The sequence below is a fragment of the Lepisosteus platostomus genome, chromosome 15 (genome assembly GCF_059453375.1).
Source record: "Lepisosteus platostomus isolate fLepPlt1 chromosome 15, fLepPlt1.hap1, whole genome shotgun sequence".
NCBI classification, from domain to species: domain Eukaryota; kingdom Metazoa; phylum Chordata; class Actinopteri; order Semionotiformes; family Lepisosteidae; genus Lepisosteus; species Lepisosteus platostomus.
The window spans coordinates 22,111,902-22,137,018 of NC_142625.1; the positions used below are offsets into that span (position 1 = coordinate 22,111,902).

Below are 25,117 nucleotides of genomic sequence, written 5' to 3' on the forward strand. Positions count from 1 at the left end.
TTTTCTTTCTTCTCTTTTCAGCATGGAATAAACCTATTACTCGTCACTTATTCATCAATACATGTCAAGTCAAAGAACATGTCTTTGGTTAAATGAAATCCACTGAAAATGTACTGATGACCAATCAGAAATCCCACATACACAACTTTTTTTTCAGCACCAAGTAAGAGATGGAGATCACAACTTACGCCCTATACCATCTTTCAAAACTGAAATGTTTATTTTAGAAACATTAACATGGAAGGGCTAGGAAATGGAATAAGGCTTAAGAAATCTGAGTTTAGAGTTAGAATTATTTAATTTCTCCTTCGTAAGATCTGTACCCATTTTAGTCCTCTTATATCGCTTTTCTCCTAGAGATTCATTTAGTGTCCCATGAGTTGCTGATTTTCAAATAAAATAAAATGGCTATTAAAATGGTGTAATTAAATGACTTTGTGGAATGTATCTGAAGATGGTGCTTAGTTAAAAAACAAAGGCATACCATCTTATCACTGAATAAACGGCTCTAACATTCATGTATCTTCCATTTATGAAGATACTAAGGATTCTGAAGTGCTTTTCAGCAGTGCATGAGCCTACACAATAACAGCACAATTAATATCTCTTTAATATGTCTTTGATTGTAACTGAAGTCATATCTTCAGCCCACCCTTCGCATACAAATCTTGAGACCTGCAGTGACTCATTCTGACACCAGCAATAGTGGTGTTGTTTTAGTTCAGGGTGGCAAAACATTATTGGCTCACTGGAGGAAAGGTGCTAATAAAAAGCTTCATTAAAAAGGACTATCATTTAAAGACCTATTCATTCTGCAAATGTTTATTAAACAAAGTATTTTTTGTTAATTTCATCCATGGATGAAATTAACGATGACTTTAGTTTTACCATTATAAATAGACAAGCCATTTAAACCATTTTTAAGAAGTATTTAAACTTTATTTGAATGTCTGAATTGAATTCCTCACCCCACCCCCCGCAGGATATCTCGTAATTCAGCAGCCAATGAGTACTCAAGATAGAGGTTAGCCTTGCTTAAAAAAATGGCTCCCTGGTAAACGTCCTTAATTACAACACATGGAATCAATGTAATGTTTACAATTCTTTATTTGAAGTGACTACAGAACTATAATTTTAATGCAAATGCTCCGAGTTCAACCTGGCAGAGTCCTGCTGTTGCCAAAAACACGCATGAAGCCTCATAAATCGTATCATTTCACTATGGGTGATAAATGAGTCTTTGGTAAATAAAATTGTGTTCTCTTGATGGGAAAATGAATTACTGGAAGGCTGGATATAAAAAGCTGACATCAGATCAGGGAATGACCACTAACTCACAGTTAACTAAAATTCCACAAGCATCAATGATTCTCCCCTGAGACAGCTGGTTAGATAGACTGAGACCCATTTGGGTTCAATTTAAATATACATTTATGAAATTAAATGTATAAGAACTGTATTCTTCAGCTTTAAACTCACTTAAATATACAATATACATACATTTACAGTGATAAATGGAATATATGGCCTAGGATTAAGTCGAATATTGCCATTGCCCACGTCTGGCATATCAGCAATAAAAATACACTGCTTTTAATACAATCAGAAACACACCGGAATCACAGATTAATGATCTTTGAAATTGACACATTCTGACAGTCACTGAAGCATTCAAGCAGTAACATTATTCACGTTAAAGTGAATGGTGAATAGTGAATGACTCGCTGATTTATTGTAACATCGGCACAATGGAGGTTTCTAGATTCCCAACATAATTAAGATCAGTAACAGAACAACTAAATGTGTGTTATTGTGGTGTGGGAAAAAAAGGAAAAGACAGAGTAAAACTGAAAACCTGTCAGACGGATTACTCGGATTCTTCTGCATCGGTTGACAGGCCGGATTTAAAACTGCTAATCTCAGTGCTGCATCAAAAACAGCGGCAGCATCCATATTGGTTACTATACTACTACTAGGCAAAACCACAGTCAGCATTAATCCAAGGACAGTGAATAGACTAATATAATAAATTAATAAAGTTCAATGGCATTGCATGAGACAACCGGCGCCCTTTCTTACCTTTTTTTCTCGGTCTCGGTGGGCTGTATTAGTGTATTCAGTATCTACCTTAGTCAATGCTATTTATTACGATCGCATCTCCAAAATGCACACACAGGCGGCTGCAGCAGCTCTCTCCGTGCCCGTTCGCGCATTAGCGTGCGCGTTGCCGAGGATGTAAAAGTGGGCGGTGTAAGGACTGAAGGCGGTCAAAAGCGCGCACACATTACACACGAACGCGGAGTTTTATGTATCAGAAAGCAATGCAATACGCATTTAAAATCTTTAAGACTGCAGCTTCCTTAAACTTAATATTCATCATAACAACAAGTTTGTGGTCGCTAAATATCATGAAATGTTGAAATACAAAACTGAAACTAAAAATTATGGTTGATATTGTTTTAAATTGTGTGATAGACAATACTATGGACTTAAATAATCGGTGTAACCCGGAGAGTATACCTTCATCTCTCTGGGGTATAAATGCGGATAGAAACTAGTTCAAAACTACCCAGTTGGAAACAATTTTTGTTCGTTTTCTGAACAGGCTAAAAAACGTTTTTTTCTTTTTACGTTTACCCTCAACATTTTGAATATGCACCTCAACCGGTATGACGAAAACTTTCCAAATCTATAACCACTACGTTATAAAAAAAAACTGAAAATGTACAACGGCCCGTCAAATTAATAAATAAACATGGCGTCACGATGTGTTGCTCCAGCTGACGAATCGCACGAGGGCGTCAGTGAAGTCTCGTTCGAGGGGGGAGGGAGAGGAGACCAGTTCTCGCGTGTTTTCCCTGTGGCCCTGCTCTCACAGCTGCGGAGGAAGAGCAGCATATTACAGGTATCAATTTAATTAACTTGTTTTACTGTTCGGGGAAAAAGGAGCCGGGGACAGATGTGTGCACCGAGAACAGGCGTACATTCCGCGTTTGTCTGTCGCTCATGCCCGGGTGTTTCGAGCTCGGTTGAAGTCAGACGCTCTGCGGCGTTGTTTTGTGTGATGCTGAAGGCTCCAATGTTTTTCCTCTTGTCTAAGGCCTCAATGTTTTGAGTGCTTGGCATTTTTGATTGTCCCGTTGTTGTTGCGAGGAGAGAATTTGCTTTCCAATCAAGAGAGATGTCGCATTATGTTTATGTCGCGTAAACTCCCGGTCATAAGCTGGGAAGTTTTTTCCTTCTCCAAGACGAGCTGTTTTCGGATATTTTGATGGTACGTTTCATGATTGCAGCTTTCCGATTTACCAACCCTAACAGTCCTACTCGTCGGCTGTCCTTCCTTGACTGGTGGTGTACAGTTTTACCGAATCCCTGAAAAGTTTGCTTTTACTGTCTCAACTTGGGAATACTACTGTCAAAAGGGTCGCAAATAAAGCAGTTTGAGTGTGAGCGCGTTTAAATGCGGATCAACGTTTGTGTTCAACAATGTGGACCTGCATCAGTTTATTTCCAGTTGACGCTACTGTGATTACCAATCGTGTTTGTTGGGGGGATGTTTCCAAACTTCATATTTTGCATGATCTCAATCCTAAATATAGATTTTTGTGCACAATTGTATTACCTTGCATATTGTTGTAGACGAAAAGTGTTTCATTTGTTTAATAATACAACTTTTTCAGTTTTTCAGAGTATTCATGATGAGTTATGCAGAAAAGCCAGAGGATATAACTAAAGATGAGTGGATGGACAAACTCAATAATGTACACATTCAGAGAGCGGACATGAATCGACTAATCATGAATTATTTAGTAACAGGTAAATGTTTCAGTTTGTTGAGAATTATTAACCAATGTTTAGAAAATAAACATGTGTATACAGTAAGTCATTTGGATACATGTTACTCTACCATGAAGTTATCATATCTGTGCCTTGCTAAATGTCATGTTTATCTTTATGCAATCTTATTTTCTCCTTGTTTTGGACATTCAAGGTAAATTTTAGGTTACTTAACAAGACACTTTACTTTTATTGTTGTATGTAAAAGAAAAGCAGAACTGCAATGTCCAAATGGAAATATTTTGATAAAGAAGTCTAATTCCTTACCAGGTTAGTCATTTGTGTACTGTATAGATTGTGCATGTTGACCTTTCTTGCCTAGTATGCTGAAACATTTAGGTAGGTTCTTTATGCTCTGGAAATCTAAATCATGTTTTTTTTTCCCATTTTGTAGAAGGGTTTAAGGAAGCAGCAGAGAAGTTCAGAATGGAATCTGGAATTGAGCCAAGCATAGATTTGGACTCCTTGGACGAGCGGATAAAGATTCGGGAGATGATTCTCAAAGGGCAAATTCAAGAAGCTATTGCACTCATTAACAGCCTTCACCCAGAACTTTTAGACACAAATCGCTATCTCTACTTTCATCTGCAGGTAAAACTGCCCAACACTGACTATTAGGAGTAAGGTTTTCAAAAGATGGTCTTCAAAATGGGTCGAACCAGAATGATTTGTTGCAGCGCTTGACATTTGTTCATTAAAAAGTCAATCTTTTTGGAGCAGTATGGTGTGATACTCAGATCCTTTTTAACAATTTAAAAGTAGTCAAAAAGGTATATGTAAGACTTAAACATACGTTGTGTAATTTGAAAAAGCAATTTTACATTCTTCTTGGGAAGTTTTTAACAAGATGCTTGTGAGTACGGGATTCATGTTAAATTTTAATATAAATTGATTACAACACTACTGTACATTTTTGTAGTCGAGGCATTTTGGTGATTGATCATAACACGCCGAATAAAGTTTTCTGAAAATCCACAAATTCTGGCCGTTCAAAAGTGGATTCACCGGCTGTACAGCAATCACTGGGGGTAACGTGGAATTGAACGTAACATTTAGCGTTGACCTCCCGTGAATTCCCAGCAACAGCACCTGATCGAGCTGATCCGCCAGCGGGAGACGGAGGCAGCGCTGGAGTTTGCGCAGACGCAGCTGGCGGAGCAGGGCGAGGAGAGCCGGGAGTGCCTGACGGAGATGGAGCGCACTCTGGCATTGCTCGCCTTCGACAACCCCGAGGACTCGCCTTTCGGGGACCTGCTGAACATGATGCAGCGCCAGAAGGTAAGAGGACACGTCTACATCTACCCACCCCGCCTTGCCTTCTGAGCTGTGAGTTCACGCTTGCATTGTGATAAACCATAAGCAAATGCAGAAGTGTGAGTTTGAATTGGGGCTTCTTCCACTACTCTGTTATAAAGTTGAATGTTGGTTACTGTTTTTATAATCTGTGTACTTCAATTTATAATGTTGAGGGGGGAATTGGGATGTACCCCTTACTCCACATAAAGGTTCTCGGCTGGATTTCAGTGGGGTAAGTAACCGAGTTCTTGTAATTTTTAAACTTGACATGTTTTTGTGTCTTTTTCCTTGGAGGTGTGGAGCGAAGTAAATCAGGCTGTGTTAGATTATGAAAACCGGGAGTCAACACCAAAACTTGCAAAACTGCTGAAGTTGCTACTATGGGCTCAAAATGAACTAGACCAGAAGAAAGTGAAATACCCGAAAATGACTGACCTCAGCAAGGGAACAATTGAAGATCCCAAGTAAACTGCAGACTGGTGTGTGTGAACTATAGGGACTAAAAGGACACCTATGCTTTTCCTCTTATTTATAATCAGTCTGTGACTGGACCATATATTATTATTTTTGCTTATGACCGAACTTAATAAATTGATTGTGCAAACTAGATTGTTGAATTTTAAAGTGATATACCAGATACTAGGCCAAAAACTACATTTTCAGACACTGAAATTCAACAGTTGAAACTTTAACTGCACATTAAAGTTAAGGAAAGATGTTATCCTTTATAAACCACTCTTTTGTTTTGTTGAACATTGCTTTTTTAAATACGTGGTTTAAAAGCCAATATACTTTATCAAATTATGGAGTATGGAGATGAGGGTGTGTACATACAGTATACATGTATTTTAAGCCTAAATTAGGCCCCTAAATAAGGGATTGGATTAATCTTTTAAAATTGAAATGCTCTGCCTGGTAAGATCACATCTCATGTAATACATGAATGGCAGTAATCTGTCGACTTTAGTCAGAACTGTTAATAGTTTATTAAAATAAGCAATCTTAATGAGCTGTGAACTACTAAAGGTAAGGCATACAAACATTGCCATTCATTTAACTCAAAATAATTTTTATTACTTGTTTGCTTTTTGCTGAACATAAGCATGCACGGTTGTCTCTTTTTGTAATATTTGTTATAAAAGGGTACTAGGGAAACTTATGCCCAATAAATGTTCATAAGTTGTCAATGCATTGTAATACTTTCTATATTGCAGGAAATCACTGTTCATTTCATCATAGATTTTATTGTATAGAAACAGATTGTGATTACAGAGAATATAATCATCCCACTAAGTAACAAAGGTTTTTGCAATCGGGTTTAAAAATGTTAAATAAATGATTCTTTTGAAACAAGTGAACCAAGAGTGGTGAATTTAATCTCACTTTTTGACACCCTATCGTTAACATTTTATTAATATGTTTTAAGATACTGTACCTCATGTTCAGTTGTATTTGGATAGTAGAAAAATGCCACACTTATTACATGTAGTCACTATTACCTAACTATAAAAGATGACTATACTATTTTTCAACAGTATTAAAAGAAAAAAACAAAACTGATTCATTAATAGTAAACTAAAAACATTTACATTATATTGCTGAAACCCGATCAAGTGTATGTTTAGGTGAAAAATCCCTAACCTTTACAAACTTTGTGGAACAAGGGGTGTATCCATATAAAAGTACCTGGGCTTGGGGACTGTAATCCTATATTCAAAGTAATCAAGACAGTACAGTTAGGTTCTTGACTTATATTTCATATAAACAAGGTTCTAACAAGAACATTTGATCTTTCTCATAACTAAAATCGTGTTTATAGGTCTTTTCCGTGATGTTCGGTTCTTAGCAGCCATACAGTGGGGATACAATGCAAAACGTGGTGCCTACCCGGTATAATCTGACAATCCTGTTGTTGGGCTGAAACATTCTTGGCTGTGTCTGTGTTGAGCATAGATCATTGATCTTCTTAATCATAGATGCTTCTTGTCAGTTGTGCTAGAATGTAGTGACAAAGGCTGGACAGGCCCTAAATGAGCTAGAGACTTCATATTGTGATGTTGCTGCCAGCAACATGTGCAGCCACAATTTCTAATCTTTGGTCTGCAGGTACTCAAATGCAATGTTTGCACAGACACACCAATATGATGCATTTTATATCACAAATGCTGTGAAACATTTTATCATTTCATACACAGAACATATGAAACAGAAAATGCACATAAGCTCCATAGTTTTCTACTGGAAGATCATGGCCACATCATCCTTAAAGTGGTAAGGTTTGCATTGGGTCTGAAAGTGTGTTTCTGTGTATGTCTACAGCAGTGTAAGCATAAATCTAAGCAGGCCAAATCAGAGAAAAACGAATGCTTTGTTTGCAAATACTTTTGATTTGAACTGGAAATTCAAGAAAATTAAAAAATGTGTTTCTTTTAAAACAGTCACTAAACAAACATAGTAAATTAGACCAAACAATAAAAGGACTACTTTCAATTCAATGATTAAAACAGTTACAGTATCTGTCCCAATGTGAAAACAGTTCTGTTCCCACAGTAAATTGAGCAGTTCTGTTTACTGTAGCACCCACCTGCTTAATAAACGTTTACTCATTTAGCATATGTAGTTTTAACACTTTTTTAAATTTCAGATGTGATCATATTTCTAGACAATATGACCAATAAAGCAGGTTGTTTAGTGTCCGTTTATTTAAACAGAATAGTTGTAAATTTCATCAATAGCTTACTGCGTTCCTTACTTTTCAGAAACAGTAAGGTCCAAGACAATCAAGACGGATGCTCTCCAGGGATGAGGAATTCTGGAAGAGAAGGAAGCCCTGCTGTCGTCACCATAAAATTTGAAAAACGTGCTTGCTATATGAGATTAGTACATGATGATTTAATCTTACATTAACTTAAAAGAATACGATATCAAAGATCATTCGCCCATTATTTTACACCTTAGACATGGAGGCGAACACCTGTTTTTAAAATCACTGCACATGAGTTGTTGGGATTTGCATGAAGGGAAAAGTACTGCCAACCATTCCCAGTGACGTTTTACTAATTAGTAATTTACGGATTTACATGTAGATGAACCGTGCTCACCTATTTTGTAAATTGTTCGAACAAACACGAATAAATCCGCACAAAACACAGAAAACATCTGTTCTACACGCCTGATGCGTGTTTCACCTGGATATCAAAAGGAGCCGAGTTATGACAGACGGACTTTGCAGGTCTGCAGTTACCACATTTAGACCTGTACACAATATTTTTCCTTGGAATTAAAAGAAAACGGGGGACATCTCCTCTATATGTATTGATTTGTCTGATATTGCAATACTCGCAGCAGACAATCCGTAATTATAAAAAATTATAACCTCGAGAAATTAATTTATTATCCATCCGGGAAAACATATAGGCAGGCCGGTTTGGTTTCTTTTAGTTTAGACATAAGACTAAGATTTCACTTACGGAGCTCTTTTTTTTTTCTCCCGAAACCGTGAATTGCGAACGACACTTTCTCATTGCACAGTCATTATGGTGAAGGACGTTTCAGCCTGAGCTACAGGATTCCTGTGATACAGGGCGAGAAAGCAGCACAGTGCGGCGCTTTCGGAAGAACACCTCGGCGTTTCGAGAGAGCCTCAATGCTTTTACTTCCTGATTGAATCTGCTGGCAGGAAGAGGTGCGTGGCTGGAGAAACTGACACGTGGATCATTAACACTCCCTGAAAGAAAACCCAAGACTGGCAACAACATTAACACATTTCACACCGCCCGCCTTCGCTCTTTCGCGTGCCCATTAATTCAGGTTTCGTCGCTTGTCTGGGAATGTTTATTTCACAAAAGACATGAGCCATCGCCCAGATCAAGTTAGTCCTGCTTTTCGTTTCTGGTGATTTCAGGCTGTAGGTATAGTCGCTGAAAAAAAAAAATATCGCTCGTTGAATGGCAGTTGTGCAAAAACATGGCAAGAACGCTATTTCGGACCTGTCTAACCTCAAAGCAAATGCTCAGATTGTCTTTGGGGGAACTGGAATTCAAAAAAAGAGGACCGAGAGTAATCCCATCTATTGGCCCAGGTGAGTAACAACTGAGTAACAACAAAGTTTCTACAACTTTATCCTAATTGATTTCTGTATGCTGTGTATTAAGTAAGGTACGATTTAAATATTTGTTGTGATTATGTTTACCAACTTGGAACAGTTACAGTATCTTTAGTAAGTGGGCACGTTAAATGTACTAACAGTTTATACTCGGTTGGAAACTAGCTGACAGTGAAAACGGAACTTGTAGGGGGGATTTGTAATTTACCTGAATGGCCGTCATTAGTTACAGTATCGCTGTCGAAAACGTGAGCCGTACTGCCACAAAGCGCAAACAATTTTAAAGCACTTCAATTTTTAATGTTCTAGTTATGTGTCAGTTATCATCATTTCATGGATTAAATTGTTCATATTACTTAGAATGTGCAGTAAGGGCTATTTTGATCATATATTAATATTTAGAAATACCTTTTTTATTTTCACAAAACTAACACCGATTGCCGACTTAGTTGGTATGCGTACATTCTTTTAAAGTTTAAAACAATAAACATATGTGGCATTTGTCCCTGTTGTATATTTGTGCTTGAGCATCACTAGCGCTCATTATGAACATGTACAACATCATTTAAAGGGCGGGTAGCAGTAGTGATGAAGGTAATAGCACAGGCTGGTCAAGATGCCTAAGGAGTTTAAAATTCCTTATGTCACCAGGTCACTTTGACAATAGCATAGCTATGATTTCAACAAGAAGGGTGTGGAGGCGTGGTGGCTTAGTCCAGTTGCCACACAACCCTTTGCTTCCAGGCTTGAGTGCCTTCTTTGTGGAGATGTGGACATGTTCTGCTTATGTTCACATGGGTTTTTTCTCCTTGTCCTTGCATGTACAAAGACATGCTGTCTCGGTTAAATGGTGTCTTGAAACTGTTCCTATGTGCTTGTGTGTATGTACTCAGTGATGGACGTCTGTTGTAGGTACTGTAGGTCCAGGTTATAAGCCTGTCTTGCACCCTAGGTAGGTTCCAGGTTGCTGCAAAATGTACTAGGAATAAACAGCTTTCTGCTGATATATGGACAAATTCAATATAGCTGGTAATGTTGCTGTGTGACAGGAAAACAGTCATTTGATTTCAAGAAGATCTACCGAATGCATGCAACAAACAAACTACCCGCCAAAAACAGTACTTCCCAATCTATTAAGGTAGGTTTAAGGTAGAGGTGACAGGAAGTTTGGATTCGTTTTTTTCTTTCTAAAATGAAACAATAAAAATATTATTAAAAACTTGGGTTCCATGTAACGCAACCTATTTTATGGTGAATGTGATATGACTTATTACACCGAAGTTATTTGAAGAGAAATTAAGAAGCACGTTAACAGTTTCAAAGCAGTAAAATTTACTCAGAGCTTGAATCATAGATGCAAATAAATGTAAATAGTTTCTATCTGTTCACTGGGTACATATATGCCACCTGTTATAAAATACACAGAAAAATTACACATCCTTTTGGATCGCAGCCAATCGATTTGTTAAACAAAAGGAGCATCAATCTAGAATCCAAACAGCCCAGTGAATTATCTGAGGCAGCTGACATTGTACTAACATAATTCACAAGCAGCTTGGTTCTTTTTCAGGTTTGTAAATTAGACTTGTGTGAGTTTAATTTAATGTCTACTCTGCAGCTGTTGTGCTATCTCAACATTACATGTATGATATCAAGCAAAAAGTAAAGATTGATGACGAAGGAATTTCTTGATTCCTCTTAATTATGGCATTTGGTCTATATTTTAGCATACAGCACGTCGGTTTACCTATCTGCACCTCGGCCTGTACATCATTTTCATCTCTTTGAAGAAATTTAAAAATGCAGTAGTGCTCGGATTCTCATCTCTTGTATTCTGACTAATATTGTTTTGTTCTCGTGTTGCCCCCTATAAAATAATTGAACTGATGGGGGGCCAGACTTCCCACTGCAAAGAAAAAGCTGATAAAATAGATACATTTTCATGATGAGATATAAATTTTGGTTTGGAAAGCAGAAAAAAAAAACAGACCATTCCATCGATGTGACATTGTGTGCATTTGTGCAGACCGGTAGCAAACAGGGGACTGCCAAGAACAGTGCTCAGGCTTCTGAAGCAGATCTAGAGAATATAACTTTCCTCTCTTTGCTCTCATGATCTTTCTTTTCCGAATCTTGCAGGCCGTTAGCTCGAGTGTGGACCGTAGTACTTCTGCTGGGAACATGCCTGCTGTATTGTGCCAGGGTGGCAATGCCCATCTGCGCTGTCTCCTTGGCAGAGCAATTCAAGTGGAGCAAAAAGGAGTCTGGCATCGTTCTGGGCAGCTTTTTTTGGGGTTACTGTTTTACACAGGTCATTGGCGGCTACATAAGTGATAGGTAAGGTGTCATTCAATGCTGGACTGCAAAAGGCTTTACTATTCTCGTGCTCTGTTATACCCTGTTTTTCAGTGTACTGCCTTTTTTAAATGTATTTCTTATTCATATCCATTAGGGCTGGGCGATATGGCCTAAAATTTATGCCAAGGTATAATTTTACTTTGGACGGTAACGATATACATCACGGTACAGAATTGTTTCTCATAATTTCAAAAGCACATGCTTTAAAAGGAGTACAAGACTTGGATGGTACGTTTTTATTGGTTGGGGTTAATTATTAGGTATTTGTGAAATTCCACATTGAACTGAAGTAGACGTGGAACATTTCAAGAACATTTTTATTTTTCTGAACTGAAACAATACAATAAACTTATGAACATGAATTAAATAAGTAAATATGTGATACTTCAAATGCAATTCTTAAAAACGTAAATATGTAATACTTCTTAAAACAAACTAAAATGACAAAAATAAGTTAAAAAATATTCCAGCATTGACGTTTGTTTTCACGGAAAAAAAGGGAAGAGGACTCCCGCGTTTTTTTATTGGCCACAATGACCTCAGATGCGTCATAAACTGGACGTCTGAACCATCGAAGATCAATAATTCTGAACCTATCAGATTTCTAAATATCAGCAAGATGAACATTTTCAGAATTATATAATTGGAGCTAAAATGCAGCAGACTTTAAAACTGGGTATACCACCCACCCCTTATCTTCATGAGGATTTTCCATATGCTCAGCAGTCTACTCCCTGTTGTTTGCAAAAGAGGCAGGTGCAGCTTCTAGTGCCTGTTGCACTGGTATGTAATGTATCACTCCGAGTTTGTTCTTTAAATCATTTGAGAATTTTTAAAAATGTGCTTCCTCAAACCCCTTGGACATTTGTTGCTTTTGAAGCTTAATTTCACATAATTCACAAATGTGAGGATGCAGACGAGGGGGGCTGTACTATCAGGATCTTTAAATAATATTGGGATGAGGTCTCGGCACTTACCTGTCCTGGCATCTCTCGCAGGGTCGGAGGGGAAAAGGTCGTCCTGTTGTCCGCTGCAGCCTGGGGGTCGATGACGGCCTTCACTCCTGTCCTGGCTCACCTCTGCTCCCGGCCCATAGTGTCCATGACCCTCTCCAGGTTTCTCATGGGTCTGCTGCAAGGTGGGGAGCCGCACAGTGCAGACGGGTGGGGATGACTTTGGAGGCTGGAACAGAAAGAGTGCAATATCAACTAGATGATTTTTTGGGTGATTTAGTATGATGAGTCTCTGGGGCTGCACAGGGGTGTAGTGGTTAGCACTGCTGCGTCACAGCACTGGGGTTCAATCCCAGACCTGGGGTGCTATCTGCGTGGAGTTTGTACATTCTCCCCACGTTTGCGTAGGTTTCCTGCAGGTGCTCGGGATTCCTCCCACTGTCCAGAAACTTACTGGAAGATGAATTGGCTTCTGGGAAAACTGTCCGTGCTGTGAGTGTGTGCATGTTCATGTGCCCCGCAATGACATTCCAACCAGGGTGCACCCTGCCTTGCGCCCAGCTACCCCAGACCCTGAATTGGAAGAGGCAGTTAGAAGATAGATGTATGCATGGTTAGTTTCTTTTCCATGTCAGTCAGAGCTACAGTATAGTTTTACTCACAATTAAAAAAGCCTTTGTGTTTTACACAGGCCATCTCAAGCCCATTATTAGTAGTTCTGTTCTCTTTATCGTTAAATCATCTTTCTCCGGCTCACCAATGTCTTGTAGTTGCTATGTTAAGCTTTTGCAACATCCTGTATATTCACATATTGATAAAGATCAAGATGACTTGCATCAAGTTGTTTTGCTCTGTATGCAATGCTCAGTGGGATCTGTCTCTTTTGTAACATTGTTCCTAGGAGTTCATTACCCATCTCTGGCGAGCCTTTGCTCTCAGAAGGTGACGGAGAGTGAGAGAGGCTTCCTAATGAGCACAGTGGGCAGTGGTTCTTACTTAGGGTAAGTACTTCAGAATGCACATCCTCATCAGTCAGAAAGATGTTTCTTTTCTGCTCTGACTATTGTGATATCCCCATACCACTTTGCAGGTCTCCCATAATTCTGTAAACATTTTATTTTATCTTTTATATTTGTAATCATTGATTGTGTTATTTATGGAATTTCATTTATGGAATTTCAGTTTGAAATGGTTAATTGTCTTGGCTTTTGCTTTCCAAACCTGGTACTGCTCATCCTTTCCTGTGAAGTGATGTCCAGGCTGGGGTTAGCATACTTTGTGTTTTTTTTCCCTTACTGTTTTTCCCAACAGTCTTTGCTGTGAACAGGTACATGATTTAATAGATACTGGTACAAATACCACCAGCATCCCCCTCCTCCTCCCCCTGTCAATGGAGTGTGCTCATTTTTGAATGATCAAATGTTGTAAGTCTAGTCCAGGCTAAATGGCTCACTTGAGTCTTTGATCAAACTCTTCTGCTGGTTGAGCAACTCAAGAGCCCATTATTACCTCACCTTATTTATACAAACCCTTTGAACTCAGTTATTTGATTTTCCTACCAGTTGGGAATAGCTGGTTGCGCAGGACTCAACTCATGCGCTAGGTTTCCTGATACTCTCCCAGCTCACCAAACATGTCATACACGTTGTGTGCCCAATAACCCTGGTTAACTAATGTCCAGTCTATCCCAGTGATGTTCAACAGATGGTGTGCCACTGTTTGGTGAATCCCAGAAACAAAGCAGCGGGCTGGGTCGTATGTGTGAGTCTGCGATCTGAGCCTACTTTATGTATCAATGAATTAAGCATTGTGACATTCTCCAGTGTTTAATCAAATGAAGTCTCAGCGGTGCAGACAAGGCAGAACTCTTAAGGCAGCAATTCTAAAACCTGCTGAGATCTTCTTTTTCCAAAGTGCAGAAGATGGTAGCAAATATTTTGATTGTTGTTCTAAATTTCTTTTAGACCTTAATAGGATGAATGCTCTTCCTTGCAGGACCTTAGTGATTGGAGGTGCAGGATCCCTAATACTGGACCTGTATGGCTGGGAAAGTGTTTTTTATGTTTCTGGTCTGTCCGCTGTTCTCTGGGCCTACTGCATGTGGAAATACCTCTTAAAAGGAGAAGGTAAAGCCATGTTAAAAATCTCAAAGGGACTTTTCTATAGAAGCAGCTCTGCTCTACCGCTTATTCACACTTGATCCTATACTGTATATCTTTGTTTTTCTATTTCTTCAATTATGGATGATGCCAAAGCCTTAAAAGAATTTTTGTGTCCTTGCATATCTGCAGGTCCTGTCATCTTACTAGAGTCCTTCGGGAATGGAGTCGCACAGTCCAAAATGTCAAAGAGGCATTGGCTTCGATTGTTCAGACAGCCCTCAGTGTGGTATGTCATTTGAGGGAGGAAAACGTGACCGCCTTTGTCTTTGAAAAACATTTTTTTGTTATATTTAATTTTGTTCTGGCCACAAAACGTATGGTTTACCACTTTGTGTCTTTTCGGCTCCTCGATGAAAAAGAAGTTAACTTTGTTTGCAGTCAGATATGTGTATGTTTAGAGTGAGAGTAATTTAGGGCAGATTAGAATTATTTGAAATGTGGTGTAATAATTAATAATTTAGTAAATCATTTAGAAATGTGCTTTTAAATATTTTTTCATAAGTCTTAAGTATTTCTTATTCCTTCATTTATTAGCTCTAAATGTTACTAAAGCCTTAAAATAAGGCTAAGGATTAGGGCTATTAAAACATTTCAGAGGCAACATGACAGTTGCTTCTAAGTTTTGCATAGAGGTCAGTGACAGTGAAATTATTGTGCTCTGTACCCAGAGATAAAACTCACTTTTTCCCTCAGGAAGTAAAATGACTGTTACTTAGCAGTCCTTTACTTACATTTATGGTGTGGTGGGTTCAGGTTGCAGCCATACAATGAGTGTTTCGGGTGCAGATTATTCCTATACAGTACCTCTACCAGGTCTATTGGTAGAGATGAGGTTGAAAGGCTTTGTTTGACTTCTAATAAAAGCCTCTTTGTTTGTGTTCCCAGGGCAGTGATCATTACTCATCTCTGTACAGCAAGCACCTTTTTCACACTGCTGTCATGGCTACCAACGTTCTTCAAAGACACCTTTCCAGACTCTAAGGTAATTCTCTCAGAATAATTTGACTTGATGAAAGATGGTCATCTCTTATAGAGAACCATGCTGAAGTTAAGATGAACAGGACAAATTCATGTAAAGCTGTTCAAGGTGGTTTTGGCCCAGTTGGTTCAAATACTCATTTTATTACTTCTCAGTATGTAAATAAAACACATTTTTTTGTTGTTAATGGCACAGTTTGTTTCCTTAGAACTAATAATAACATGAACAGTGAGTAGGAAATTAGGTTTTGCCTTTATTACTGTTGAAATGGAGGTGGCATAGAGTACTGGGTAAATGTTTGCATTCTTAACTGGCAGGTCGTGGGTTCGAAGCCCCACTGTATGAGTGGGGAATAGGGGGAGGGAAGAAATCCATGTGTATCCATGCGAATCCCGATGTCCCAGTCAGGGCAGTCACTGTATAGTCCGCTTATCAGCACAGAAACCAGGAGGTTGCCATGGCCCTGGTCTGGACTTTACCCGCTTCTCTACTGCTGAAGAAATGTTTTATTTCTCCATGTTGAAACATTGCAGTTCTAGACAGTTGAAACAGTGGTGGCATATAGAATGCAGACCAGAAATGGACTGGTTTTACAGGACAGCAAAGGATTCCAGGATCCCCACACAATAAAAGTACATCTGAATTTAAGAATGTGACTGAATGTCCTATGTCATCCATTGCTCCATAATATCCAGACGACCACTAGAGGTCTCCAAGCCATGTTGTTATGCTTTGAAAAATGAATTAACTGTGCTTTTGATTTCCCTCATGATGTTGATTGCAATTGTGCTGAGGAACATAACATTTAAATAATGTTAAAATAATTCCATAACATGAATATTATACAAGTTTACATAAAATCTGGTTTGTGAATAAGGTAGAGCATTTAAAGGATTTAATTAAATTAAAACTGTACATAAATACCCTGCACCTGGGTGTGAATTTTGATGAGAATATTATTATGTTAAATAACCATAATTATTTACTATTAATATGCAAATAGTATTGACCCTGAAATCTTTGGAAAACTTCAGATTTGATTTTTCTTGTCAACAGGGCTGGATTTTTAATGTTATCCCCTGGTTTGTTGCCATCCCATCTTCCCTGTTCAGTGGCTGTCTTTCTGATCACCTCATAAAGCAAGGTAAATGGTCTCTTTTTTTACTTCCAAGGTGTGCGTTTCACTGACACGTGACATAAAACCCTACAGCTTTTGTTCGGTCCACTGGGACGCTGCTGAGTTGATGCCTTCTGCTGAGTGCAGCCTGAATTTCCTCACATCAAGCAATTGCAGCACTAGGAGAGCCTGTTTTCTGGTCTTTTTCAGATGAATACAGCTGCCCTCATTTGGTTTTGAAGTACTTACTTTCAAAATGCAGTAGTGCTTACTTCCCAGATTACAGGTTCATGTAGAGGAAATCCCAGCCTTTGAATGCTTCAAGTCATTTTCCGCTTCATACTAACTTGCGTTTCTGTTGTAGGGTTTGATACCGCCCAAGTAAGGAAATTAATGCAGGTAGGTGTGCTTTGTTTCTCTGCTGAATCAACATTCATATAGGAGTTTTTACATGCCTTGTAGCTAAATAACAACTTAGTAGACAATGTTTTAATATACCGAAGATCACAATTTGATTGCGCACGCTCTTTTTTTTCCCCTTCATAAACATCTGGGAAAAGCTACCATTATAGCCATCAAGGGTTTGAAGTATCAAGTACTGAGCTTTAAGAAAATGTGTGTCAGAAAGATGAGAAGGTTATAGCTCTTCCTGCTGAGTATCGGTTAATCACTTAGTCTGCAAACTTGCAAAGATACTCAGTTGTTTCAATGTTTTGTTTGTTGTTGTTTGACCTGAAGACACAAGTAGCAGTTGAAAAAATGTTTTTTTTTTCAAATTTGCTCATGTTTGTATTGCGTATCATTACATGGTATATGATTTTGGAAGCAATATGACTCTAAAACATTTACTGATATGATGCAGTGTATTGTTCCACTCATTACAATAGAACAGTCCCTGTGTACTAGCATACTGCAGCATGGTCACAGTTTGTATTTTTATTCTGCTTCCTAGTTCTTTTCAATGGGAGTTTCAAGTGTATTCACCCTGCTCTTGTGTGGCACAACCACCTTTCCTATGGCCATTGCCTTTGTATCTGCTACGATGGGACTCACCACATTCAGCCACAGGTATTTACAGTAGCCTTATCTCTGCCATGCAATGGCTTTGTTTTTTATATGTGCACCTGTTTTTTTTAGCGGAGTAAAAAACATTTAGGAGCTGTGGAAATACTTTATTTAAAGCTACAGAATGTTTATAGGAAATGTAAACTGTCTCATGAAGAATAACATGTAATAGTTCCAGTTTAAGCTCCTGATATGTTCTGTTATAGCTCTTCCTTAGCACAAGCCTGCAGCAATCATATTTTAATATAATTCATACCTGCCATCAATCACTCATGATAAAATAAAATAATATGTTATGTCCTACCACAGTGGGGTCTCTGTAAATGTGCAGGATTTGGCGCCCTCTTGTGCTGGATCCTTGTTTGGTAAGTCCTGTACTTTACTTTTTTTCACCTCACTGCATTGCTCAAAATTGCTGGTCCTGATTTAGAGCGTCGCTTAGATTGTTTCTATAAAAAACATAACACTTTGAGGACATAAGGCTTTAACAAGCATAACAAGCACAACAATGCACAGAAATTCATTCAACCATGATCACCTTTGTGTGATTGATACAAAGTCATTATATCACAACAACAGTATATCATTATATATTTATATCTTGTATAAACTTGGGGATGAAGCACACGAATGTGTAACTGCTGGAAAAAAATAGTTTATTTTAATATTATGATGTTAATATTTTGCTGTTTCATTATAGGTGTAATGAATACATGTGGAGCATTTACAGGTAAGAAAAAACTGAAAGACCTATCTGTATATTGACATCTGTTGAACACCATGATGCAGTGATGTTTAGCCTTAACGTGAATGTGACAATACATACAAGTCAGAATTTTAATTTGTCTGCTTAAACTTAGTGTATTACATAACATAATTGCAAAGCTTTTACTGCATTTTAGGGCTTGTGTGGATTTTGTTATCACAGTGATTATCCAAAACACAACTTGTTTTACAGCATGACCAAACAGACTTCTTGAACAATTAGCTTAACAGTTAACAAAAGTTGAACATGCCAAGAAATCTGACCATCTGTGTATTGAATTAATCCTGCGAGGTAATTGTAGAGCAGCACCTAAGAGTTACAGTGAAGAACTATAGCAGAAGAAGGTTTATCTCAGTATAAATAGAAAGATACAGAAGAACTAAAACCTCTTTCTTTGTTGCACTACAAGAATGAATATAGAATACTTTATTTGATACTTTATACTACACCTGTTTTTAATGTGGCATTTGTTGGGAAGTGAAGTTCAGATTTGATATTTGTGGTCTGGACTCCTGGACCCAGAGATAGCTAGCAGCAAAAACTGCTGTATTTACCAAGGATGCACAAAGTGCATGTGGAAGAAATTGCACGGTTATAAATGGGTAACAAATTATTTTTTGATGTCAAAGATATGGGGATGGTGCAAAAAAAAAAGGTAACAGCTCAAAACCAAATACAACCAATCATGTCTGGTTTTGAGCTAGGCTTTTCACAGTTCTGGTTCTGGAGTACACCTGTGTCATTCCCACATTTATATTCACCACTTTATTTATAATCCGTCGGGTCTTGTTTCAGAACCTGCAGGAGAGACAGTTTGGGAAACAATGTTGAGATATACAGTATGTGCTTGCTCTGTTTCCTAGAATCTACTACTTGGTTCTCAAACCAAGACTTGAATGCAGAGAACTTTTTAAAGACAAGCAGTTGATTAAATTAAGGGTTCAGTAACTTTACCTTTGAAAAGCTGGAACACATACCAGAGGAGGCCTGTGTATTCCAGGACCAGATGTGAGAAGCACTGCTCTGAGTAGCAATCGTTACCGTGCTGTTCGTTTTTTGTCTTGCTTCCCTGTAGGCGTGATTATGGTGTATTTCGCCGGATACCTCATTGAAACCACCAACTCCTGGGCCTCCGTTTTCGCCCTGATCTCAGTGGTGAATCTGCTGGGGCTGGGAATGTTCCTGATGTTTGCTGAGGCCAGGCGAGTGGACATAGAGACCAGCAAGTCAAAATACCACAGTATCCACATCTGAGGGAAGCACAAGCAGTTGGCTCCAAATTTAGTCTTCCGCTTGATATGCTGCAACTGAAAGCTGACTTCAGTAAAAAACAATGCAAGTGCAAAAATCAATGAACCATAAAAACTGCAAGACAGTTGTATCAGGGGTATGAATAAGTTTGGAGCCAAGTGCACCTCTCCATGACATTGCAAATACAACAGGCGTCTGGGAGTTTTTGGCCTTAGTTGTTCATTTTCAGTGGTCTTTAAAGCACCACAAGGCTGAAAACAGTTTCCTTTTTTGTTACTGAACAATCTTTACCATACCCATGTTTCAGGAATGGACCTTGTACCTGAAAGAGATTGCCAATACTGTTTATAAAGTTTACAGCTTATAGATGTACTATCAATGCAATGATGGTGTGTGGGACAGAGCTAGCAAAGACTGTCAAATACTAAAGGGGAACATAAAGAACACCCTTTATCTTCCTAGTAAAACACCTCCTGCAGAAGGAACCTACCCAGTAAATGAATACCTTTAGCTTTGTAAGCATAAGTAAAAATGTCTAAATGGATCACAAATAAAATTAATCTCAATCAATTTAATATATACGCACAGTTAAATGTTTACTGGATTTAGCTGTTTCTAATACAGGTCTTGTTCAAAACTGGCCATTCTTTCATGAGGAAATGCGCGCTGGAACAGTTTTAGGTTTTGTCAGCGTCTGTCCTTGTCAAGCTTCAATCCTTGTCAGCAATATTTTGCTCTAAAGTGGATGTTGTCTGAAAGTATTTTTTTTTTAGATCAGGATTTTGAGCTCATGTGCAATGAATCCAAGTGAGGAAGACCAAAGAAATTACTTGATATATCTGAGAACATGTACCTATTTATTGTGCACCAAATAGATGAACATTCCATTAAATGTTAGGCCGTCATCTTAAATTAAGAATTTGTTAGATTATTAATGCAGGGAGCAACCTTATCATCACTGTGAAGATGGGGTAAGGCATTACTTAGTTAGCAAAGCAGTAAAGCTTTTCATCTAGTTTCCTAGACAGATAGGTATACAGTACGTGCTTTCCTGCTTATGTGTATTTGTCCTCTGTAATGGCTCTCACACCAATGGAATTGGGAAACGGGAAAAGGTTTATGATGGCATAGTAGGAGCACCAGGAATAGGAGTATGAGGAAGTGAAGTTGTTCTTTAAATTGCCTTGTTCTGTTACAAAAGTTGAAACAAAAAAAAAACATATCATTCAGCCTGAGTTCTGCTACTGTACGTCCTTATGATGACAGAGTTGACAGTGTTTGCAGAATAGAATTTTCCAAATTGTCTCAGGTGTCATAAGACAGTGTTTTTATTATAAGAAAAAACTTCACTCTACTTAGTAAAGGGGAGTGGATTAAACAGAAATAAGTATCCACACTAACTACAGTACCTTCACGCCTGTTCAAATCTTGTAACCCCTAATGAAAGGTGCAACACTACCCAATTTATCTAACTGTCTAAGACATTATAAGGTGATGATATTCAATGAGAAAAAGTGCACATGTCCTTTGTGAACTACTTGTCACATCCTGAGTGATGAAACACACTGGGTAAAAACATATTCCTGGACGTTTTGCTCGTGTAAAATCGATGAGTGGATAAGGGTTTGCCAGTTTTAAGCACACTATACAGTATAGTGCCACAGCGCAATGAAAGAAATGGGGAACATGCTTCAGGCATGCCAAAGACTGGAATGTTACAACATGAAGTAGCTAGGGCATTAAGTTTCCATTCACCCACATTATCGACTACAGCCTAGAGTAAGTATTTATCATAGTCTACCATCAGTTCTGTTTGCATTGTCTAGGATCAAGAAGCCAATGAACTGCACACCCATAGTCTCACATTTTCCAACATGCTTATTCTTCCAGCTACACTGTTAGTCTGACATCCTTGTTCAGTTGCTTTTATGGAAAATAAAAGCAGGTGGACCGTGACAGGACAAATTAGAACACTGCTCCAGGCTCTGATCCATAGTGTAGAGAATTTGAGTCAGGCACGCTGGATCAGGTTAAAAAAAGTGAATGAGCATTTATATCTGTCTAGAAGGACTATGTAATGGTACACATTGGCTGCATAGCAATGCACAAGAATCGAAAAGGTTTTCCGTATATAGACACTAGAAAGGATTGTTTTTCTCAATTGCATGTTGTTTTTAAAATCACGCCATGTATAGAAAAATACTTATGTTTTGTAGAAGTATATTTATATTAAAATAATAATTATCCTATTATATTATTTGATATTGAATTATTTTTTTCATGGCAGTATTAAATTGTAAAATGCTGTAATAGAATATATATGTTGTCATACCTTGTTTTAAAACTAAACATAATGTTCAATCAATGTTAGGTTATAAGATGACAATAGTTCAAGGAAGCCATAGAATGCTATGGATATTTATTAGGATTGTTTCTTTAAGCCATTTATTATTCTAAAATATTTAAATATTTAAAAAACTGAGTAAGTTGCAGAAAATCATTGATGTTGACATTTAAACTAAGAATACACAGGTGGATGTATTTAGCTATTTAGCCACACTGTTGAAGTCCATTCCATTGCTTATTTCAAGATAGAGCTTGAGGAGACCCTTAGATCAGCTACTAGCTACCAAATGGGTCAAATGGCCTTTTCTTATTGCAGTCTTTCTTATGTTCTCATTTCTGAGCCATTGTTATGTGTTAGTTTCTGTGACAAATTATTCATTTGTCAACACAGAGGTAAGACCCTAGTCCTCACTTTAGAGGAAAAACCTGAATTTATCCTGTGTGATGATGAATTTGTTTTGAAATGTTTTTAGGTTATAATCTGTTGTATTTTATATCTTTCTGTAATTTTCTCTTTACAGCACAGATAGCTCTTAGAAATGTGTTTATAATTTTTTATTCTGGCTAAACTATTATTTTCAAAGCCTTATGGGTCAATATACATAATAAAACATATGTTTCAGTATTCTTCGCGGAATCTGAAAAACACAGGCAAAAAAACCTACATGTAGACTATAATTTAATTTGTCACTGTTTCTGAATATCTGCTTAAAAATTTAGCCGACTGTAGATTGCATGTTAATTACAATGAAGAAATGAATAAATTACAGTGAATAATTATAGTAATAAAATACATTACATTTCATTTGAACTTTTTTTAATGACTAGATAAAGCTTGCTTTGTACAATGTCTGTCTTCTGGAAGCAGGACTTCAACTGTAGCTCGCCTTCAGAGTTTATATTGTACTATATAAATTGTCTAATTCTATTATACCAACACTGGTTTTCCTAGAGACATTCTGATTTCCTTAACAACAAGAGATTTTGTCTGATGGCAGGAATCTCCAGTATCATCTGAGATGCAATTTAGTTAAAAAAAAATCTGTGCAAATCTCTTTAGTTCACTATTAGCCTGTTACATAGCAGTCTTCTAAAATGCTTTGAGTAGGGAACTATATCAGTGTTCGGGCTGTTAGGAAGCAAGTTGAGGTTAATTCCATGCTGTAAAGTGACACCTGAAGAGGACTCAACAACAGGGAATTAACATTTACTTAGTCTTCTAAAACGATGAGTCACATGGTAAAATCTCTGCATAACTTGGGTGTAAAGATTTTGGGGAGGAGAACATAAAGTTGCTATTATTTTAAAATTGTAAATATGTATTTCTAAACATTTATAAAATGTTTAAGTACCATTATTTTTGGTTGCAAATCATTTCTATTTGTAAGCAAATTTTGTTGAACTCTAAATAAAATATATATTTTGTTAAATGTAACAATGTCTCTTTTTGACTGCACAAAAAAAACATACTAACTCCTATCTCAATAACACGAGCATAAATATTCAGGTATTTACTACTGTCATTTAATGAAATATTTTTAGTCGGTGAATTTGATATTACATTTATACATAGTTTTAAGTTCTAGATCATCAGCTTTAGGATACTTGGTACAGGTTTACTCTTAGTTCACAAAGGTTCACAATGCACACGCTAGACCTTAAAAACTTGTCATTCTTTGGGTGCAGGTGGAAAATTCACCGATATAACTAGCCGATCATAGAAACCCATTTGGCTTGTTGCTACTCCTTTACATGACAGTAGGGGTCATCATATTGCAATATATCTTGAAATGAGTGAAAGTCAACCAAGCCAAAGCAAAACAAAGAGTTATCTATATTAGTAAAAATTATACCTACATGCAGTATTACAAGTTTTATATATTGAAAGTAATTTTAAAGTTTCTACTTATATTGTTGCTTATAAGTCCCAATTTCTAACACACCTTAACAGCAAGCATTTATGCAGGTTAATATTCAATATACATTCAAATTAAAATAATTCAGAAATAAATTATTATATTCAAATGTAGCAATGGGGTAGATGTACCATTCTTTTGTATATAAATTCTTAATATAAGCTTACAGTGTTGGCAGGTGTGTCAGGTTGCTGACAGACAAGCCTGAAAATACAGTTTCCAAGATTGCACAGCACCTTTGTAGGTTTTTTTTTTAAAGGACTGAAAGAAAAGCTACAACCTCTTAGAATCTTTGACATGACCTCGTGCAATGTGACGACCCGTCACAGGTGGTGATCATTGAGCAGGGTATTATGAGTCATGAATGCACCTCATTCTTTTCTTGTACTGTTTTTGTTGTTCATGGGTAAATGTTAGCCGTGTTTTCTTACCACTATGTGGAACTAAGAAGACAAGATTAAAGTTGAATTTCCACAAAATACTTCCAACTTCAGTTTGGGAAAAAAAAGAAGAACAGGAGCATAAAAAAGGCCTGAAGTGTCATTTTGGATCCTCTGGCCCAACTGTTAGGGTGGCATTTGAATTCTGCCTTTTGTCTTTGATTTGTGTTTCTCAATCTGTTTATGATTCGTGACTCACTCCTCCCCCATTCCTTCTGCACCCTTTTTGTATCCTTGTCACTCTGAATTAATTTTCCTTATAAAAAAACACTTGTTTCTGGTTCTTTTTGTGTAATCTGGACAATCTTTTCAACACTGCACTCCTTTTTTTAGTAGTGCTTCTACACACTTCCCTCTTTGTGTGTCTGGGAGCACATAAGCTCTGCAGCTTGCACTTTTTAGAAAGTAAGAGATGATCAGAACAGACATTCAATTGGGGGAAAAAAAATGGAATAAAAATTAGATAAAGCACATTTTGCTCCAGTGTACAACCGTGCGATTTAACAGAACCCTTCCAACCTGGGAT

At 37.6% G+C, this 25,117-nt stretch overlaps 3 protein-coding genes across 4 annotated transcripts in view; 2 read left to right on the plus strand and 1 right to left on the minus strand.

Moving 5' to 3' along the window:
* dnajc5aa (DnaJ (Hsp40) homolog, subfamily C, member 5aa) overlaps positions 1-8,751 on the minus strand; it is a 31,346-nt gene extending 22,595 nt beyond the window's left edge. The window contains exons 1-2 of one of the 2 annotated variants that reach the window (XM_088608316.1): positions 8,604-8,751; positions 7,886-7,945 (exon numbers count right to left, since the gene is read on the minus strand). The gene's annotated coding sequence lies outside the window, so the exon portion shown is untranslated. Of the gene's footprint in view, positions 1-2,079; positions 2,292-7,885; positions 7,946-8,603 lie in introns of those variants that run through there. The other variant, XM_088608315.1, reaches the window with a different exon arrangement.
* LOC148648246 (glucose-induced degradation protein 8-B homolog) lies at positions 2,617-6,486 on the plus strand. Its single transcript, XM_088608314.1, has 5 exons — positions 2,617-2,905; positions 3,681-3,816; positions 4,232-4,428; positions 4,918-5,115; positions 5,428-6,486. The coding sequence occupies exons 1-5, from the start codon at positions 2,756-2,758 to the stop codon at positions 5,599-5,601; spliced, it is 855 nt and encodes a 284-aa protein (XP_088464440.1). The 5' UTR covers positions 2,617-2,755; the 3' UTR covers positions 5,602-6,486.
* Positions 8,752-8,840: 89 nt separating the features above from the next.
* Positions 8,841-23,673, plus strand: LOC148648247 (voltage-gated purine nucleotide uniporter SLC17A9-like). The gene is made up of 13 exons (XM_088608313.1): positions 8,841-9,214; positions 11,378-11,575; positions 12,595-12,734; positions 13,451-13,550; positions 14,545-14,675; positions 14,841-14,937; positions 15,597-15,693; positions 16,747-16,834; positions 17,172-17,206; positions 17,760-17,875; positions 18,182-18,237; positions 18,573-18,602; positions 19,714-23,673. Exons 1-13 carry the CDS (start codon positions 9,081-9,083, stop codon positions 19,890-19,892), a joined length of 1,401 nt encoding a protein of 466 aa, XP_088464439.1. The 5' UTR covers positions 8,841-9,080; the 3' UTR covers positions 19,893-23,673.
* The last annotated feature ends 1,444 nt before the right edge of the window (positions 23,674-25,117 follow it).

What these genes read in the sequence shown, in the direction of transcription:
- LOC148648247 (XM_088608313.1), top strand. Translation starts at nt 9,081, where the DNA reads ATGGCAGTTGTGCAAAAACATGGCAAGAACGCTATTTCGGACCTGTCT. An exon ending in AATCCCATCTATTGGCCCAG is followed by an intron (nt 9,215 to 11,377) that starts GTGAGTAACAAC and finishes CGAATCTTGCAG; the next exon opens with GCCGTTAGCTCGAGTGTGGA. An exon ending in TTCAGACAGCCCTCAGTGTG is followed by an intron (nt 14,938 to 15,596) that starts GTATGTCATTTG and finishes TTGTGTTCCCAG; the next exon opens with GGCAGTGATCATTACTCATC.
- LOC148648246 (XM_088608314.1), top strand. Translation starts at nt 2,756, where the DNA reads ATGGCGTCACGATGTGTTGCTCCAGCTGACGAATCGCACGAGGGCGTC. An exon ending in ATCTCTACTTTCATCTGCAG is followed by an intron (nt 4,429 to 4,917) that starts GTAAAACTGCCC and finishes GTGAATTCCCAG; the next exon opens with CAACAGCACCTGATCGAGCT. An exon ending in ACATGATGCAGCGCCAGAAG is followed by an intron (nt 5,116 to 5,427) that starts GTAAGAGGACAC and finishes TTTTCCTTGGAG; the next exon opens with GTGTGGAGCGAAGTAAATCA.